The 19,987-nt window shown below is 47.3% G+C and overlaps 1 protein-coding gene across 1 annotated transcript in view; it reads right to left on the reverse strand.

Moving 5' to 3' along the window:
- Window positions 1-4,853: 4,853 nt before the first annotated feature.
- NUDT17 (nudix hydrolase 17) overlaps window positions 4,854-19,987 on the reverse strand; it is a 683,665-nt gene continuing 668,531 nt past the window's right edge. Inside the window, exons 7-8 of the mRNA XM_078669378.1 lie at window positions 15,530-15,663; window positions 4,854-5,354 (exon numbers count right to left, since the gene is read on the reverse strand). Of these exons, the coding sequence (XP_078525504.1) occupies window positions 5,183-5,354; window positions 15,530-15,663 (306 nt within the window). The 3' untranslated portion in view covers window positions 4,854-5,182. The remainder of the gene's footprint in view (window positions 5,355-15,529; window positions 15,664-19,987) is intronic.

Raw genomic sequence — 19,987 nt, forward strand, 5'->3', positions numbered from 1 at the left:
GCATCCCCGGCGGTCTGGTGGGGCCGTTAGTGAAGATGAGGCAAGCTAATGCCCAGAGTTGCCGAGTGTGAACGCTGATCAGAGTGGGCACCGAGGCGAGAGAATTATCGAGTCCGCTGACCCTGGTCCAGAAACCTGCCGCGCCGGGAATCGAACCCTGGTCCCGGGCCGTCCTCTGCTCTCGGGTCTGCCGCCTCTAACCAGTGAGCCACACTACTTCACTCCATACCAACTTGAGGTGCCGGACTGGTGAGAAGAGTTGGCTGATGCCAGTGGTCTGGATACCTCCCCAGACCTTGGTATGTCTCCTTCCCCCTACTGTGGCTACGGAGGAGGGAACTTCCTATACTGTAGTGTTGCGTAGGGAGGCCGAGGCCTTGGGCCTCGAGCTTCCTACGGTGGCTGTCAAGACTAATCCCATGACTGAGGTGCTTCAGCCGGCAGCAGCCTCTTCAGAGCCCCTGCAGCCTTTTAATAAGGCTCTCACTGACATCCTTCTGGGCAATTGGTCCAAGCCCAGCACAGGGGCTCTTGTGGACAGGATGATTGCCCGACGCCACCGCCCGGCGACCCACTTTTCCCCTCCCAACACCCTACCCCTGAGAGCTTGGTGGTCCAAGCCTCATCCTCAAAAGGCGCATTCCCTACTGCTACTCCAGATAGGGAATCGAAGAAGCTGGACCATCCTGGGAAGAAGATGTTTTCTTCGACTAGCTTAGGACTGTGGTCGGTGAACACCGCATGTCTTTTGGGCCGTTACATGCACACGGTGTTGGATACGGTTCTGTAAGTGCAGTCGCAGTGCCCGGAGGAGGCCCGGGCCGTGCTCATCCGCGCTGTTGCTGAAGGTCAAGATACAGCAAAGTTCACCATCTGGTGTGGGCTGGATAACGCCGACTCGCTGGGTAGACCGGTTTCCACGTCGGTAGCCCTGAGGTGCAAACAGCTGGTTGAGAGCGTCTGGCTTCTCTGGGGATGTCCAATCTACCCTTCTGGACAGGCCCTTTGATTGCCGACACCTGTTTGGAGCTCAAGCGTTTTAAGGACTCTGGGGCTACAGCCAAACTCTTGGGTTCGCAGCAACTTCTCACCCCATGCAGTCTGCCTCTTCGCCCCTTTCGTAGCCACGAAAGGGGTGCCCCACCTCATTCCACCCAGAGCCACAGGGCCGCACAAGCTACCCAGCCGATGCGTGGCCAGGGACGTGGGACTCAGCGTTGCGGTTCTGGGGGCCAGTCCACTAATGTCCCCTCTACAGCTGCCTCCACACCTTCCTGGTCTGACCTTTCAGGGCCACCAGTTGCCAGTGAGTGGCAGGATCCGCCATCATCTCCCCCACCGTCACAACATCATGTCAGACATGTGGGTTTTGCTGATAGTCCAAAGGGTCTACTGCCTCTACTTCGAGACTACCCCTCCCTGCATGCCACCAACATTCCATTTCATGTCGGAGGATCATTTGGCCCTTTTTCCGCCAGGAAGTTGCATCTCTCTTGGCCAAGGGAGGTATTGAGCGAGCCCCTGTGCCAGAAGTAGGTTGCGGTTGCTACTCCCACTACTTCCTGGTACCCAAGAAGGACCAAGGCCTGCATCCTATCTTAGACCTCAGGGACATCAGCCGCTTCCCCCGAAGAAGTTCAAAATGTTAACCTTGGCTCAGGTCTTGTCTGCCCTCGACCCTGGAGACTGGATGGTAGTATTGGACTTGCACAATGCTTATTTTCACATTTCCGTCTTGCCTATCCACCGGAGTTACCTACGGTTCACGTTGGGCCACGAGCATTTTCAGTTTACCCACTCCACTTTGGCCTTACCAGCGACCCTCGGGTGTTCACAAAAGTGATGGCTGTGGTCACAGCTCATCTGCACGGATCTGGGGTTCCAGTCTTCCCCTATTTCGATGACTGGCTGTTTAAGGCGGGCTCGCCCCAGGCTGTCGTCTCCCACCTCCAGACTACAGCGGACCTCCTGCACTTGTTGGGTTTCACTATCAACGTACCGAAGTCGCACCTGATTCCTTCTCAGAAGCTCCTTTTCATCTGAACAGTTTTGGATACAGCACAGTTTCTGGCGTATCCTCCTGAGCAGCAAGTTCGGCATATATGGGCTATGATACCAATGTTTCAGCCTCTATCCTGGATTTCGATGAGAATGAACCTGAGGCTGCTGGGCCTCATGGCCTCCTGCATATTGCTGATAGATCATGCCAGATGGCATATGCAGGCTCTGCAGTGGGACCCGAAGTTCCAGTGGGCTCAGCATCAGGGCAATCTTTCCGATGCCATCCAGATCTCGGGGGGGGGGGGGCTGCAAGTCAGTTGAGTGGTGGCCCACAAACCAGGATTGGGTCACCAGCAGATCCCTCTCCCTTCTGCAACCAGAGTTCACAGTAGTGACGGATGCGCTCCTCCTGGGATGGGGCGGCCACATAGGAGAGGCAGAGATCAGAGGACTCTGGTCTCCGGCGGAGTCCTGGCTCCACATCAATATTCTGGAGCTCCAGCTGATTCTTCTTGCACTGAAAGCATTCCTTCCTTCTGTCAAAGGAAGAGTAGTGCAGGTGTAAACAGGCAACACCACCGCTATGTGGTACTGCAACAAACAGGGGAGTGGGGCCATGAACCCTATGTCAAGAGACTCTTTGCCTTTGGACATGGCTGGAACATCAGGGCATATCTCTGGTGGTTCAACACCTGGCAGGTTCCCTGTACGCCAGGGTGGACTAACTCAGTCGCAGGTGCATGATGGATCACAAATGGTGGCTTCACTAAGAGGTAGTGCAGGGTCTCTTCCAGCAGTGGGGAGAACCTTGGTTAGATCTATTCGCCACTGAAGAGAACAAAATGTCAGCAGTTCTGCGCGTTGGAGCTTCCAAAGCAGCACTTGCTCAGCAACGCCTTTTGTTGCAAGTCGAATTGCGGCCTCCCTTACGCCTTTCTGCCTGTACCACTTCTGCCCGGAGTCCTGAAAAAGGTGAAGCGCGATCAGGGACAAGTCATTCTTGTGACTCTGGACTGGGCACGAAGAGTCTGGTACCCCGAACTCTTGAGCATGGCCATCAATCCTCCCATCAGACTGCCTATTCTGGAGTATTTTCTGTCGCTGTAGCAGGCAACGGTCCTCCACCCGAACCTTTCCAGTCTCCACCTCCTTGCATTACGATTGAGCAGCGACAGTTGACAGCTTTCGACCTTCCGCCCGAAGTCTGTAATGTCATCTTGGCAGCCAGGCATCCCTCCTCTAAAATGGTATACGCCTGTAGATGGAACATATTTGTGGCATGGTGCACAGCAAAGGCTGTGGATCCCCTTTCTGCCCCTCTTCCAGAGGTTCTCCTCTTCTCTCATTCTTTGGCCCAGCAAGGCAGGGTACTTTTAAAGGCTATCTTTCGGCCATTCTGGCTTTTCTTCGACTTCCTGATCAGCCTTCTCTTTTCTAGTCCCCTCTTGTTAATGGATTTCTGAAGGGCATTACTCATCTGTTTCCTCCTTCTCCTTTCGTAATGCCCCAGTGGGACTTGAATCTTGTCCTTACTTATCTTATGTGTGCTCCCTTTGAGCCATTAGGTAGTTGTCCTCTTCGTCTCCTTACTTTGAAGACTGCTTTCTTGCTTGCCATCACCTCTGCTCACAGGGTGAGTGAGCTTCAAGCGTTATCTTCCAAACCTCCCTTTCTTGCTCTCCATCCGGACAAAGTAGTCCTCCCTACTAGGCCCTCTTTTCTGGCCAAAGTGGTTATCTCTTTCCACATAGGTCAGACCATCACATCGCCGCCCTTCTTCCCACCTCTGCTCCCTTCGAAAGAGGAGGAGAGACTCCAAGTTTGCACCCAAAACGTGCGCTGTCTTTCTATCTTGACCGCAGTAAAGACTTCAAGGTGGACGATCAATTCTTTGTGGGATATGTGGGCACCAAGAAAGGATGGGTCGTCCTATGCATTAAGATCTGCTATTCTTTGGCTAAAAAGGAATCTCGAGTAGAACTGCACGTCCACTCTACCAGGGCGACAGCAGGCACTATTTCTTTGGGGCGTGAAGTTTCGTACTTGATATCGCCAGGCAGGCATGTGGGCATCCTTGCACACGTTTACACTGCATTACTGCCTGGACAGCCAAGACCAGCGAGACAGCTTTTTTGGCCGTTCTGTTCTCCAGGACTTCCCGGTGTGAACTTAGTTCGCAGACCCACCTCCGGGGTTGGTATTGCTGGGGTATCTATTCTAAGGTAAGGAATCTATAACTAAAAGTCACTTTCAGATGAACAAGTTACCTTCGGTAACGAAGTATCTGTAAGAGACATATATTAGTACAGAATTCTTACCGCCCCACCCATCCTCCCTGTTCTGTAAACTGACTTCTAGGGTTAGTGACTCCCTTCCAGGGCCCTAGTTTTGTGCACCAGTGGTCAGTGTCTTGCATGGCTCTGTACTTCTGGCTTGGTAAGTCATGTCAGAACTGACATCAGAGCGCCCGGACGGTGTCTAAGTAGACCCCATGACGTCATGCCGGTGACCACGACGCCGACGATGGATGCAGAGTCGACCGCACCACCTACCGATGCATAGGGGTACTGCTAAGAAGAAAATTATCCGGATATAGTTTGACGCCTGGGGGTAATACTAAGGTATGGCATCTATAACTAATATATGTCTCTTACAGATACATTGATACCGAAAGTAAGTAACTTCTTCTTCAGGTAGCTGTGCACATGGGCATTGGGCATTTCTAGTGCAAGACAACCACTGGAGGTTGTGAGGAGGCTGTGATGGGTGGAATTAAAATGTGAATGACAGCTGATCAGACTAATGTGGAGCTTGGAAAAAAGCTAGGTATTTATTTGTATGAATTTATATTATAATAGTTTTTAGAAAACAGGAGGCTGGTGAGATTTCAATACAGAATTAAAAGTCCTTTGCAGTGGCAGCAAGCACTAAAGCGAAAATTAAAATAGAAATGAGATTTATAGGAAAACACTGAGAGTGCCCCCACCCCCATTAAATGGCACAGGTGACTTGCATAAACTCAGCATTGTCTTTTACCCTCCCTCTTTTCCTTCCTACAGAGCTTGAAGTTTGACTCATTGCGTATGTTACATTATTATTTATTCATCCCACCCCTTTCCCGATATTTATTGGGCATGATTTATTGTTTGCCAATTTGCCACCAAAGCAAGGGTTGTTGAGGTCAATGTCCCTGGAAGGATCCGATGTCGCTTGTCACAGTGTCGAGCCAGAGTCGCATGCCGTACTTGACTCCTTTGCAGAGACCTTCCTCTTCTTCTTTGTCCTTGGTGTTCAGAAACACGGATGCGGGCAGGTTCATTTGGACGAACGATCCGCTGCGCAGCTCAGTGGCACTGTGGGCAGAAGGCGATGTTAGTGTGTGAATATAGGCACTGAACTCCCCAGGGCTGGACTGGGAACCCAAAGCAGCCCTGCCAAATGTGGTCAGACCAGCCTCCCCACACGGGGTATAGTGAGTGCGCAAGGGTGTCTGACCATTACGAGGAGGGTATGGGGGGGTTCTCCCCCCCAAAAAATTGGGCATAAATGGTGCAGTCTTCAACACACATTTAATTATATATACAGTTGTAACAGCTTTTAAAGCATAGTAAATGATGACCTTACAGTGCACCAGGGTTCAACATTCTCGGTTGGGGCTCCTTCATTGATTCCCTCACTATCGCCCTGCAACAGTGCCCGCATCTCTACATAGCCCTTCTCACATGTATTTCATTTGTTTTATAGCGCCTCTCCTAGCAGTGTAGGGTGTTAGAGCCCTTTAAATCACACACAAATACAGAGACAATGACTCGTATGTGTGTAAATCGGTGTATAGCAAATATTACAGAAGACAGAGGGGACTACAAGGTGTAAGATTTGTGTCATTCATCATGGTTGGCGTTTTTTAAGAGTGCTTGATCTAGGGAAGCACAAACTTTAGTTTCAGAACGTAACACAGTGGTTAGGGTTGGCTTTACTAATAAGAATATTTATTACCCAAACAAACCTTTTTTAGCAACATTAGAATAATGAAAGACTTACGGGAAACATAACTTTCCTACCTGAACCATGTAGTTTGCATGCTGCTCTTGGTCAAAGTGCCAAAGGACTTGAGACCTCTGGAATAACTGGTAAGAGTACAGAGCTGCCTCTCCTCCCCTTTATAAACTTTAAGCCCCCCCGAAAACCTAGGTTAAAGCAGTACCTGTGATCTGGGCAGAAAACACTAACCTTTTTACAAGTACATTGGGTCCTTTGACCTTGGAAACACAATAGACCTAAGACAGGTGTCACCATCTCCACCCAGGTTTTCCAGGATTCTTTCTCTTCTTCAAAGTATTTGACATTGTTGTGGTTTTCTTCAGGAGAGTGCATCCACAGGCAGTCTCCAACCTTGCTGGATGACAGAAAAGTGGTTCTGCTAACAGGTGTTTGTTTATGAAAATATATTGCGGATGGATACTTCTACCTGCAGATTCCTCACCTTTTGAATATCCCAGACCTCAGACTGAATTGGAAACTTTTCAATAGCTCTTCATGCTGGTGTGGGAAGCTGGCTTCACTTTGGCGACAGAAACCGTGTCTCTGTCATGTTGGCGTACTGACGTGAGTTTCCTTTTTCTCCACACCATTAATGTGTATCCAGAGCTCCTATCTCATCGTGAGTTCATTGACAGTATCGGCCCTTTTCTCAAAAAGGCTTTCTTCAGGTGCAGTTTTTTTACTATGTCACCACCCAAACTGTCCAGTTTCATACTGTGAAGTGACTGTGATGGTCAAATTTTTATTACAAACACACGCTTAATGCTTGGGGTCTGACCACTATGTCAAGGCCTGCCACTACTGTCGAAGGATGCATCCTAAGGCCATAAAAGAGAGTGGTGTGAAGATGTTCATGGCTCCGACACAGGGTGAATGTCGAGGACGTTGAAAGTCTAGGCTGAGGTCAGGGAAGCTGGAGTCTCCACTGTCAAAGTCATCAAAGATGAAGCAATAACATGAATTAGAATGACACCACTCATCTAAAAGTAGTTTGCCATGTTGTCCTCCCTCTCAGCAAGCATCTGCATCTGAGCCGGAACCAATGGAAAATACCACAGCAGATCTGGTGCCTGCCTTTCCTTGGACCAAGGACTGATTTTGGAGATGCTACCTCTTGTGGCACCATCCCCGTGGCCCCAGCTCAGTCATCCTTACTCCGAGGTTGGGTACAGCCATCTTCCCTAGTGTGATGTATGACATCTTCCAATGATCCATGGTCCCCTCTGGCGTGTTAACTGGCCTCAAGGGTCTATTGGCTTTCACTTTCGGGGGCATGCCAACATCATACCATCTGGTGCCCTTTTCACTATTCATGCCCTTGCATCCTTCACTTGGGCTCTGACTTTGAACACAGTACTACCCCAACTTCAGGATTGGTGCCACAACTGCCATGGCCTCTGATAGCTATCCCTTCATACTCTCCAGTGCCGGAGACAACTCCACTGACGCTGCTGATAACGTTAACGTTGCCGCAATACTTGACCCCAGTTCGCCGTCGCTCTCCACTGGCATTGCAACCGTCTCATCCAGAGTTATTGCCCTTGTTGGAGTTCCTACAGTGGCGCTCCCGGAGAGAGGCTCAACATCTGGTAGAGGGCAGATTATATTTTTGGGAGATACAGAACCTCTAGGAGACCATAGCCAAGATGATAATGGAAAATGGACAGTCCATTACCCAGGACCCGGGTTTTTTGCAGGACTGAGGGATGCCAGTTGTATGAATACCTTTTGGGAGTGGGATCTGTATTCCCCAACTAAACTTCCTCTGCTTGAAGTTTCCACTTAACATTTGGTTATTAAAACGGCAGCAGAGATGGTGGAACATCAGCTACCCTCAACGGAAACAAGAGCCAAAATACTACTGAGGTTTTGCATACGGCTTCTCATACAATGGAACCCTTGCACTCCTTTAATGAGGCGCACAGAACTAATATTTGTGGGTTTGGAAAAAAGAACTACTTCTATAGCAGAGCAGAGATCAATTGCAAGGTGCTACCCACTTGCTCCTGGGCTTCCAGTGTTTGTCATTACATCTGTTTCCCGAAAGCCTTGTGGTTCAAGCCTCTTTCTCCTTCAAGGAGCTTTCCCCACCACTCCCATAATAGGAATTTTAGAAAAATGTAACAGTTTGTAAAGAAGATGTTCTCAGGTGGGGAGCTCATGTGTAGGAATTGGCGATCAGAGGCCTCTGGTTTGAGAAGAAGAGATGTTTCACATCAATCTGTTGGAATAATGGATGTTCTGGCTGGTTTTCAAAGCCTTCCTCTCTCTCCTTCCTTGCCAGACAAGTAAAATGTTGGCAGACAATACAACTGCGATGTGGTACATCCACTATTAGAGGGGAGTAGTGTCACATCTTCTCTGCTAAGACACTCTGCGCCTCTGTGGATCTGGCTATTTGCCAATCATCTAGCCAGAGTACTCAGTGTATGAGCGGACAGTTTAAATCGGCGTCATTCTAACTGGAGTACTCAGTGTACAAGTTGACAGTCTAAGTCTGTGTCATCTTGCCAACCACTGGTGGTATCTTCACCCGGAGGACATCCAGTACATCTTCGCTCCCTGGGGAAATTCCAAAATGTTCTGCTCTCTATTATACAATGCAGGCAGCATTGAGCGATAAATTTCACTGGAAGTGGATCTTTCAGCTTCACTACTTATTTCCTCCCATACATTTTAATTCCTTGGGTTTTGTGGAAAATACACCTTGGCCAGGCACGTCATCTTGATAGCGCCAGACTGACCATGAAGTTTGAGGTATGCAGACCTCATTCATACACCTCTCCCTGTGCCCTCTGCTCCGTCCTTGTCACAGGGTATATATTCTTTAGCAATCACAGGGACAGGTTTTGAACCCAACCTCCAGAGCCTCCATCGTCATGCCTGGAGATTGAGCAGGGTAACCTGAATTCATTTTCCTTTCCTCCTCAAGTGATGAATGTCACCTTATGTGCCTGGAGACATTCCATCAAAACAGTGTACTCAAGCAAATGGATCAGGTTCGTAACATGGGGCGTCGACAACTCAACAGACCTTCTTCTAGCCAGACTATCTTACATTCTGAGTTATACCATATTGCTAGTTCAGCATGGATGCACAGTGAAGGACTGCTCATATGCCCTATTAGCTTTCCTCTGTCTGCCTGACCAGCTGTACCTCTTCAAATCACCTACTGTTATGAGGTTCTCGAAAGATCACACAAAGAAGTTTCTTCCTTATCCCTTTATAATGCTGCAATGGGACCTGAACCTTTGTCTTACATTCTTAATGTGTTGAACCATTGCACAGTTGCCCTTTGCAATTGCTCACTTGCAACAGTGTTTTTATTTGCTATTACGTCAACTAGACAGGTAAGCAAGTTACACGTTTTAATTGTGAACTTGCCATTCACACCTTTCTTTACAGCAAGCTGGCACTAAGAACCAGTGCTGCCTTCCTGCTGATAGTGGTTACTCCTTTCCACCTAGACCAGTCTATTACCACACCAACCTTCTTCCCTGGGCCACTTCCCATGAAGGAGGAAGAGAAAGAAACTCCACATTCTGGACCCCTAGAGAGTTGTCAGTTTTTACATAGACGGAATGAGGGAGTTCAGACTGAATGACTTGGGGGAGTGCCAGGCCATATTCCTCTGGAGCTAAATCTTTCACTCTTGCGCAGTGGAAAGGGGATGACTGTGGCAGACATCTGTAAGGCAGTGACATGGGCCGCCCTCCACCCTTTTGCAAAGCATTGCTGTTTAGACTCTGGAGTGAGGAGGCAAAGGTCCCTTTGCACGCTTAGTCCTTTAAGATTTCTAGGCATAACCAGCTATACACCCGCTCTGGGTCAGGATCCACTTGGGAAATAACTTAAAAATGTGAGTCATCTACAGTTAAAAGTATCCATCAGAAGTAGAAGAAAAAATGACTTACCTTCAGTAACGATCATTTTGGTGGATGCCCTGTCTACTTGCAGGTTTCTCACTGACCCACCCACCTTCCTCTTGCATGGCTGGTTATTAAGATTATCCGATTAATAACTTCCCAATATCATATCGTACTGCACCTGTCCTTCTGACATTAACCTCACCCTTCTACCTCAAAGGTGCGTAAAAATGGATGAAACACTGAAGTCAGTATGGTGATACGGGTGCTTTAAGGCTCCAGTGATGTGACCGGGACACCACTTCATTGCAGAAGTGGAGTCAGCATCCACTACCGACTTGGAGAAGGTATTAATAGTTTTCCGATTTCACTCTGACACCTAGGACATTGAAAATCAGGGGCGGCTCTTCCGTTAAGGCGGAGGAGTGTCGCCCCACTGCTCCCAGAGCAGTGGAACAAGGGAAAATAAATTGATGATAACAATTTTACTATCAATTTATTTTTCGTAGCTACGGGGCCAGGTTAGGGTGGGGTGGAGCTGATGGCACAAGGAGGAGGAGTGGTTTGTGCACAATAAGTGTGCATGACAGTTCACCCGGCTGTTTTGGGCTGGCCCAGCCAAACAATCATGCACACATAGCATGTTCTCCACCCGGCTGTATTGCAGAGCCTGGGTGGAGAACATGTACAGGCTCCCACTCCCTGTCTGAGCGCCCACCATGGTGCTCAGACCAATTCCGACGCTGCTGTCATGCTGGTGACAGGAGCGTCGTGATTGGCTTAGGGTAGCCTGTGTGCTTCCTGCTTCTGGGACTTGGAGTCAGGAAGAGAAGCGGAGCAGAGGAGAGACGACGGCTGTGAAGAGGTAAGTGTTTTTTCGTTTTTTATTTGTGTTTTTCAAACCCTCCCCACCACCCCCATTCCCTACAAGACACCACTGTTGAAAGGGTGAGGAATTTGCTGGTAGATAGAGTAACCTCCAGAAACATCAATACTGAAGGTAAGTAACTTTCTCATCACTAAACTATTTCTCTCCACCTACATCCCAAAGCACACTTAGGTCACTGTAAGGTGGAATATAAAGTAGCATTTTACAACCTCTACACCCCCAATAAAATAAGTATCAATGGGGCAGAGATATGTTAGACAGGTTTCCTTTATTGCAATTTAAGTAGGAAACCAGGGAATCGATAGTTTCCAGATAGCTTTTACAATTTCCTAGAGCGCAGCACTGCAAACTAGATACCCTCTAGGATCCTAAAAGTATCTTAATGTCTGATGGATACTTCTAACTGTAGATGCCCACTTGTGAGAATTTTCCCAGCCGTCAGACTGGATCAGTAAACTCAAAAGCAGTCTTCCTGCTCACTGGTAGGTGGTGGTGTGCTGCAGCGCACCAACATTGTTCTGCTCTAGAAGTGACAAGTGGGCTGCATATAAGAATAACCCAGGCACAGTGACATCAGTTCTTTCTTTTCCTTCCAGGCCTTCAGATGGAGGTTCTTCTGCCTGGCCAGGCTCTTAATGAACCTCTCTTTCCACTCAATGAGGTACTTATGGATACCCGCTTGGGCAAAGGCATGCACCAGGCCCCAAGTCAAAAGGCAGGTAGCATGCAGCCATAGCCAACCACTGGATAATCCTGACTTTTTGACACAATATTCTACGCAAGAGAGCTTGGTGATCCAGGTGTCCACTAACGGAATCAGTGATAACACTTCTCCTTTCACGCTCCCTGATCTTGAGTCTAAACACAAGGAGGTCTTTGACAAGTAATTGTTTTCATCAGCTAGTCTTGCTTTGTACTCCGTCAATTCCAGCTGCCTCGTGGGCTGCTACAGTCAGGCTGTATGGGATGCAGTTGGGCAAATCATGCCTGTAGTTCCAGAGGATCTACAGGCATCTTTAGCCCAAACTATACAGAATGGCCTGGATGCCGCAAAATTCTTTATATGGGCTGGCCTCAACACAACTGACTACATGGGATGGGCAATGAGCACAAATGATGTGGTTCAGCGCCACACTTGTATGAGTCTACAGGCTTCTCCAGAGATGTCCCGGCATCTTCAATGAACATGCCATTTCATGGCTTTTGTCTCTTTGGTGAGGAAATGGATTCTGCCCTGGAACACTTTAAGGAAAATCGTGCCACAACGCATTCGCTGGGGCGTTCTGCCCTTGCCCGGCAATTTCCTCAGCAGTATAAACCATTTAATGGTGTAGGCCAAAGCATCGAGAGTCAACATTCAGGCGATCAGGGACACCATGCGGCTCATTCCTCTTCTCCTCCGACAACAACAAAACCACTTTAGTGTGTCCTTTTTGACACAAACATACCCAGTAAGTGGCAGGATCAGACATTACCTCCACAGGTTACAAAACCTAATTTCAGCTGTATGGATCCTCGTGTCAAGCAAAGCTATGCCCTCCCATGCCTTTCTACCCAGCTGCACGTTCCGCTCCCAACAGTGCTGTGGATAGAGGAACACGTCTGTTTGGAAAAGTGTAGAGAAGTGTGGCTCACTGGTTAGAGGCGGCAGACCCGTAAGCAGAGAACGGCCCGGGACCAGGGTTCGATTCCCGACGCGGCAGGGTCGTGGACCAGGGTCAGCGGACTCGATAATTCTCGCCTCGGTGCCTACTCTAGTCAGAAACCACACTCGGCAACTCTGGGCATCAGCTTGCCTCATCTTCACAACGACCCCCCCAGACCGCCGGGGATGCTTGGTCGCACCTTAGAGATACCCATCAGGGACCTTCTCTCAGGGTGAGCCAGGACGGGTTCCCCAGCGGTCGAAGCGTGGAGATACTCCTCCGGGAGTCGATTCCTAGCGCTATATAAACCCACAATTAAAAAGGAAGTGCAAAAGGGCCCATATAGAGGGCTGTGCCTCCGAAATAGGAACGGGTTGTTACTCCTGTTACTCCTGTTACTTCCATGAACAGAAGGAGGACAGTGGCCTTCGTCCACTTTCAGATTTCCACCCTCCTGGTGAAGGACAAATTCAAGATGCTCATCCTGATCAAGGTTTTGCCTGCCCTGCATTCCGAAAACTGGGTGGTAGCATTGGACCTGCATGAAGATTATTTCCATATTGGCCATCATGTAAGCTCAAAGGCATTACCTGCAGTTTATAGAGGGCCAAGAGTATTTTCAGTTTGCAGTGCTCTCTTTTGGCCTTACTAGTGCCCATTGGGTGTTCACAAAAGTGATGGCGTGGTTGAAGCTCACTTGGGAGGTGGAGTGTACCACTCTTCCCATACCTTGACAACTAGCTGTTGAAGGCATGCTTGCCACAAATAGTTGTAGACCACTTACAGAAGACTGTGAAACTCCTAATATCATTGTAGTTCGCGATCAATGTAACAAAGTAGAACCCGACTTTTTATTAAACAATCCTGTTTATCAGAGCTGTCCAGGATAAGGTGCTGTTTTGTGCTTTCAAATCGGGACGGAGAGCCCAGGACATCTGGACTATGATCCCGATGTTTCAGCCTCTGTCCTGGATTTCAGTGAGAACGGCATGGAGAATGCTGGGACTCTTGCTTGGCTTCCTGCACCCTTCTAGTCAACCCCACCAGATAGCATATGCAAGTTATGCAGTGGCACCTGAAATTCCACTGGGCACAGCACTAGGAGAACCTATTGGATTCCATCCAGGTTTTGGAGGAGCCTGCAAAGAATCTGGTGGTGGCTACTAGACCACAACTGGGCCAGTAGCAGACTTATCTCTTTAGTACAACAAGAGAATGCATCACTACTGAGTTGGGGATACCATCTGGGAGAGGATGCAATCAAAGGTCTTGGGTTTCTGGCAGAAACCCGCCTCCATAGCCATTGTGGGTGATCTTCTACCATTGAAAGCCTATATACCATTCATAAAGGGCAGGCTAGCACAAATGCTCACAGACAACACTGCTGCTATGTGGTACTGCAACCAGTGGGGTGGAGGGGGGTCTTGTGCCAGGAGGCTATGAGCCTTTGGATGTGGCTGACTCGCCAGGGTATTTCTCTGGTCATGAACCAGTATCTCAAAATGCTCAGACAGATGAACTTAGTCATCCACACAAAGCAGGTAAAAAATTACAGCTACACCCTTTTCATTACTCAGGAAATCTTCCAGCAATATGGAGAACCCTGGATCGATCTTTTTGCCACAGCTGCAATAACGTGCACTGCCAGCACTTTTGTGCGCTGGAGTTTCCAAGTAGGCTCTCTCATGAAGATGCTTTCCATCAAGAGTTGATCTTATGACTCCTGTATGCCCTTCCGTCTCTACTTCTCTTGGCTCAGGTTCTGAAGAATATCAAGACCAACATGGCCCAAATCATCCTGCTGGCTCCGGACTAGGCCAGAATGGTGTGGTGTTCAGGAATTCGGAGTATGAGCATCTATCCTCAGATCAAGCTTCCTCTTTGGGAGGATCTACTCTCCCAGCAATAGGGCATGGTCGATGCATGTAGATTGATCAGCATCGGCTATTCTCCTTCGATCTTCCTTCCATAGTCATTGATGTGATTCTCACAGCAAGGTGCTCATCTATGAATTCATTGTATACCAGGTGCTGGGACAAGTTTATGGCTTGGTGCAGCACCCATCAAACTGACCCTCTACAAGCAGAGCTGTCTGAAGTGTTGCTGTTTATGTTATTGGCCCGGCAGAACATTGTATTGGCCACTGTTAGACTATTTATCTGTAGGCACCCTCACTCCAGCTGCCTTCAATGACATTCTTTCCAGACAAACTGGTGTTGACCACATTAGCTGCATTTCTGTCGGACCAAGGACCATGGGGTGGACGATCAACTCTTTGCAATCTTCGCTGGATCACAGAAGGGCAAGATAGTGCAGAAAAGAGCTATCTGAAGGTGGATAGTCCTTTGCATAAAAATATGCTACATGCTAGCTAAGATACAGCTATCTGTAGGACTGAGGGCTCATTTCACTTGAGCCGAGGCTGCTACTACTATACCAGCATGCAGAGTGCCTCTCCTAGATATCTGACAGGCTGCTACGTGGGCATCAGTGCACATGTTCATGAAGCACTATTGTCTTGACCTTCAGGAAGAGCATTTTGTCCATTGGATCCTGCAGAACTTTTTGGTCTTGCAGGACTTTTTGGTCTGAGACATTCCACAGACCCACAACTAGGAGAGGTACTGCTTTGGTATATTTTCAGAAGTTGAGGAATCTGCGGCTAAAAGTATCCATCAGAGAGCTAAATTACTTGAAATAAAGCTCCTTCTGGTGGATACTCTAACCGCAGATACCTCACTGAACCTCCCACCTCACTTTTTGGTGGATTGGGATTTATTTATGTTTTTTATCTAAAAAGGTCACAAAGCTAGCTCTGCTCATTGGTCAAGCCAATTTGCCAATGAGCTGATGTTCAGGACGTGAGGAATCTGTGGTTAGGTTATCCACCCAAAGAGCGCTATCGAGCGTAAGTAACTTGTTTGTCATTTTAAAATGGGATGACTTACCATCCAGTTCACAATGGCGCATCATTCAAATCATTTGAAATTTGTAGCCTGAATTTTAGCCATACTTCTGCTTTGGCGGGCTTGGGAGGCAATAAAACTCAATCTTATATTCTCTGCCTGAGCGTTCTTCATCCTTACCCAATCGTTGCAGGCATATTCCTTGGTACTGCAGTGGGGTAGGGTTCGCTTAATGTAGAGTGCATCACCTCCAGCTCTCGATGTCCTAGCCAAGCCCAAGCACTGACCTCACACTCATTCGGGCATAGCCTTTCCTAATAAGAGAAAATTATACTGAAATGTAGTACAATTACGGGTAAACTTTAAATCTGAACTTAAATGTTGAGTTGCAGATTCCATACTTTAAATCACATTTTAATTACAAATTCTTTAAAATACCCTTGGAAGTTTCACCAGGAATTATCATTATTTTTTTTAAAGACATGGGGAATGAAGTATAAGAAACATAAGGGGCTCATAAGCTGTTTGACATCACTGTGTTGCAAGCAGAAAAGTATAAATTATAACCAACAAATGACAGAAGACTGTTGAACGGTAAAAAATGTATTCTGTTAAGTTAGCCTCTACTCCTCTTCCATTTTGTTTACCAGCCCCAATTTTTTGTTTCTGCGGGGAGTTTTGTAAAGTCAGAAGTTACGTGTTAACTGAAAGCTGGTTGTATTGATAAGGCTTGCGTGTCGCAGTAAGGAGCCCTGCCCTGCCGAAGTGAACAGATGCTTTATTTGTTAGCCCACCAAAGCCTGTAACCTCCCTTGCCTATCTACAAAGATTATGAGGGTAGGGGTTTATCAGGATTCAACTGTTCAGCATGTAAGTATTATACAAAGGGGTTGTGTAAGGTGTTGTGTAAGCATCATGTAACAATGATGAAGTGGTTTCAATGTGTTTCAGGAGGCACCGAAAAGTATAAATGCCATGTTTGAACTTGAACTTGTCAGCCCTCACCCTCTGGCACTTGCAGTGTCTGAGTGATGGGACTCCTCTCATGAGTGAAATAAACTTGTATTTTGTTTCCACTCCAGTGTTGATCCTCATTTTGTGAACCCGTAGACGAAGGGTGTCCCTGCACCAGTGAGACAGATAAAATCTCACTACTAGAAGACCATGAATTCTAGCCTTAAATAGGAACGAGAGAAGGGGGGGAAATAACTCAGATGGGCTAAACCTGTCCTGCAGAGTATTAAACCACCAAGTACTACTTTTTCCATTCATACTTGAAATATCACTTAAGAGTGGTGAACTACCAGTTTGTGGTTGATTGTTATATCAAGTGCCACTACATCTTGCAACACTACATAGGCATCACTAAACTGTGGGATACTAAATTATCTCAGAGAGACAACACAATTCTACATCCAGTTTTTAAAAACATTTACTTAATTAAATGATCCTTAAAATATATGTTATTTATTCATATCTTTACCTTATGTAGATTAATTACTCTAAAAAACTGTAAAGTCCTGCTATCTAGTGGAGATAATGTTGTGGACTATACCTTTGTCAAAATCTTTCAGAAGTTAAAATGTGGCGTTTCTAAGGTTATGATTGGATAATTAGGTTATTTGTTCCGAGAGGAGAAAATAACTTCCTTAGGAGGAAACCTGCTGCTTCCACCTCCATTTTAGCATATCATTTGTTGGGCTTTCCTCTGATCCTGAGGAATCTGGGAGTGTTTTGACATCAATAAGGGTGGGGGGGGGGGATTCTATAGCTGTTTCTGGAAACATCTAGTTCCTCAAACCTCTCCAATGAATTGTTCATCAATGCTTCCCGCAGACAAAAGACTCTGGATTACAGAAATCTTCCAAAGAAATGTTTGTTTAGGCTGGAATCTCGCAGGATCTCTACCAGGCAGGCGGCTAGCTGTAGTTTTGTGACTGTACAAATCGCAATGGCAGGCTGCATAACCTCCGGTACCGGACCAATTGCAAGGATATATTTTAGAGGAAGGCTGGGGAATCAGATTTGTAGCAAAAAATATTTTGCATTCTGGTGAAATAACTTGACCAATGTGGTAGAGTTTAGCATGACCTCTGAGACCTGACCATAGTAAGCAAAGCAAACATGAATTTATTTCTATTTTGTTTCACATTCCTTAAACTGCCTGCCTTGCTTCTTGGGGATGATATTTGGACTAGATTGAACAAAGATGAATGGTAGGCTGAGGATTTCTCTTCTTTTTAAAAAAAATAGAAACTGGTGTTTAAGGTGATCACAGAGCTTCTGTTACCATTGTCCATAGAGCACCCTCCCCCCGACCTGTATCAATTAGATAGGGGCCTCTTTGATATGGAGATTTCATAACTCTAGTTTCCTACCTCGCATAGGCAGTATCGTGTTACTGAAGCATCAATGGGCACCCCTGAAAAGGAGCAACCTCTCTGACCTTGCTGGTCCGAGTAAGAAGCGATCTTCAGATCCTGCGTGGGTTGCATTTGACAAGGCCTGTTGACTCCGATCCGGAAGTCGAAACCGCCGACAGCGAGAGCCTTCGTGGGACAGCTCGTGATCCAAATAACCAGCATGGGGTGCTGTCTGTTACCCGTCTGAAGTTACAGTGCTGCTGTTCGAGTGCAACCTTACTAGCGGGCAACTTGGAGCCTTTAATATTTCACGCAGCAGCCCGTACGTGAAGGTTTGCACCACCAAGAGAACACGGAGGGTCACAGGCCCGGAATTAGCCGAGCCTCTCATGTGAAGCAGTAGCCAAGGGATTTATGGACACTATGCATCCCATGGCCCATCCAAGGGCTGTGAAATGGTACCAGCAGAAATGAGACGCACCCATCCAGGGAATTGACACAGACTACTAGTCCAACAAAGCAGTCCGTTAAACTCATAGGAGTTGCCCATCTGAGGGTGGTTAATTGTATAAATAAGTGGGAGTGTCAAAGCGCCAAATGAACTCAAGTCTAGCCTCTGAAGATGAGCAAAGTCTCAGAAACGCGTCAGGCTTAAAACCGAGACATGAGAGAAGTAAATAACCGGCATGGGGTGATGTATTTTACCTGTCTGAAGTTACAGTGCTGCTGTTCGAATGCAACCTTACTAGCGGGCACCTTAAAGCCTTTAAAAATAAATATATATACATATATATATATATATATACATATATATTAACCCTGGGCGTAGTTCGCGTAGCCGCACTCCGCGAAGCTACGCGAAGACGCACTTGCACTCCGCGAGCTACGCGTAGCTCCGCGGACATGCGTAGTAGGTTGCTAGACCCGTTCGCGCGCCGTTTTTCGTCTTCGGGAGCGCGGTGCGCGTGTTCGGGGCGCTGCCTGCATGCTCGCGATAGCTAGCGCGCTAAGTTACTCAATGAGGTTTGTCCCGCCCGCTTGCGTTCCCTTATTTCCGGTTCCGGGTCACAAGTAACGTGTTCGCGTTGTGTTAGACATGTTCGGGAACTCATCTTCTCGTTCGCACTGCCAAAGTGCGTGATCGCGTCAAATATCGCGCGAACTTACCGCGGCGGTCGCGACGGGCAGAGCCATCTTCGATTTCACACTCTGGCTATGGTTTTGGGCCTACTTCAGCATCTCACTCCTATCTCTTCCATCCTGGTCTTTTCCCTCAGTTTTTCTAACTTTCTTTACTTCGTACCTATTTCTGTCTGTGCCTAGGTTTATATTTCTCATTTTATTGTTACTTTTACCACTTTTTTTGCAACTTTTCTCTTGTTTTATATTACTTCCTTCTTTTATCTTTCTTCTTTCTTCCCCTAACCTTTTTGTCTTCAACTTTCCTTCTCCCCTCCACCCAGAACCATGGTGAAGGGTGCCAGCAGAATCGGCGGCTCAAAGGGCAAGGCGGCTGTGCCTAAAAAAACCAGGCTGCCTTGCGGCAGAATGCGCCCGGCAGGAGTGACGCCCCGCCAACTTTTTGGGGAGGAGAAGTTGGCCGCCCTGGTCTTTTTTATCCAACGTCACCTCCCCTTGACTTTGGCAGCAGGCGGCAGGCCCGGCTCCGGATACCAGCACATTGAAGAGCGTCTCCGGCGGTGGGGGAAGGTGCGCCGTGCAGTCTTCCGCTGCTCCGGTATCCGGCGTACCCACCATCAGCTGTCCCACCGCTGGGCCGACATTTTGGACCGTGAGCAGGACCTGTTGGACCTGCTTGGTGTGGAGGTTGTGGGTCTTGGTGAGTGGCTACCCCAAAAATAAAGTGTGTATATATATATATATATATATATATATATTTATATACATATAGATTATATATATATATATATATATATACATATATAGATATATAGTTGTCTAAATATTGTTATTGTATCTTTGTAAATATTGGCTGAATAAGTAACGCGATGACTGTTGCCCCTAGTTACATTTGCGATGTATTCCGGTATATCTACTGTCATTGTATGACAGTGTTCTTCTTCTTCACTGGCTCTTGCGTGTTGTTTCAACTTGGCGCTAGCTGTTGCTGTTTATTGATGTGAGATTTTCTTTATTGCTGAGAACTGGAGTTAGTTAATGCTATTAATAGAGTCTTGTCCTTCCTTTGTCCGTCAGTGAAATAGCGGTGGATGGATAATTATTAATTGTACGTTGTTTGCATATTGTAGCATTT

The sequence above is a fragment of the Lissotriton helveticus genome, chromosome 12 (assembly GCF_964261635.1).
Source record: "Lissotriton helveticus chromosome 12, aLisHel1.1, whole genome shotgun sequence".
Lineage (NCBI taxonomy): Eukaryota > Metazoa > Chordata > Amphibia > Caudata > Salamandridae > Lissotriton > Lissotriton helveticus.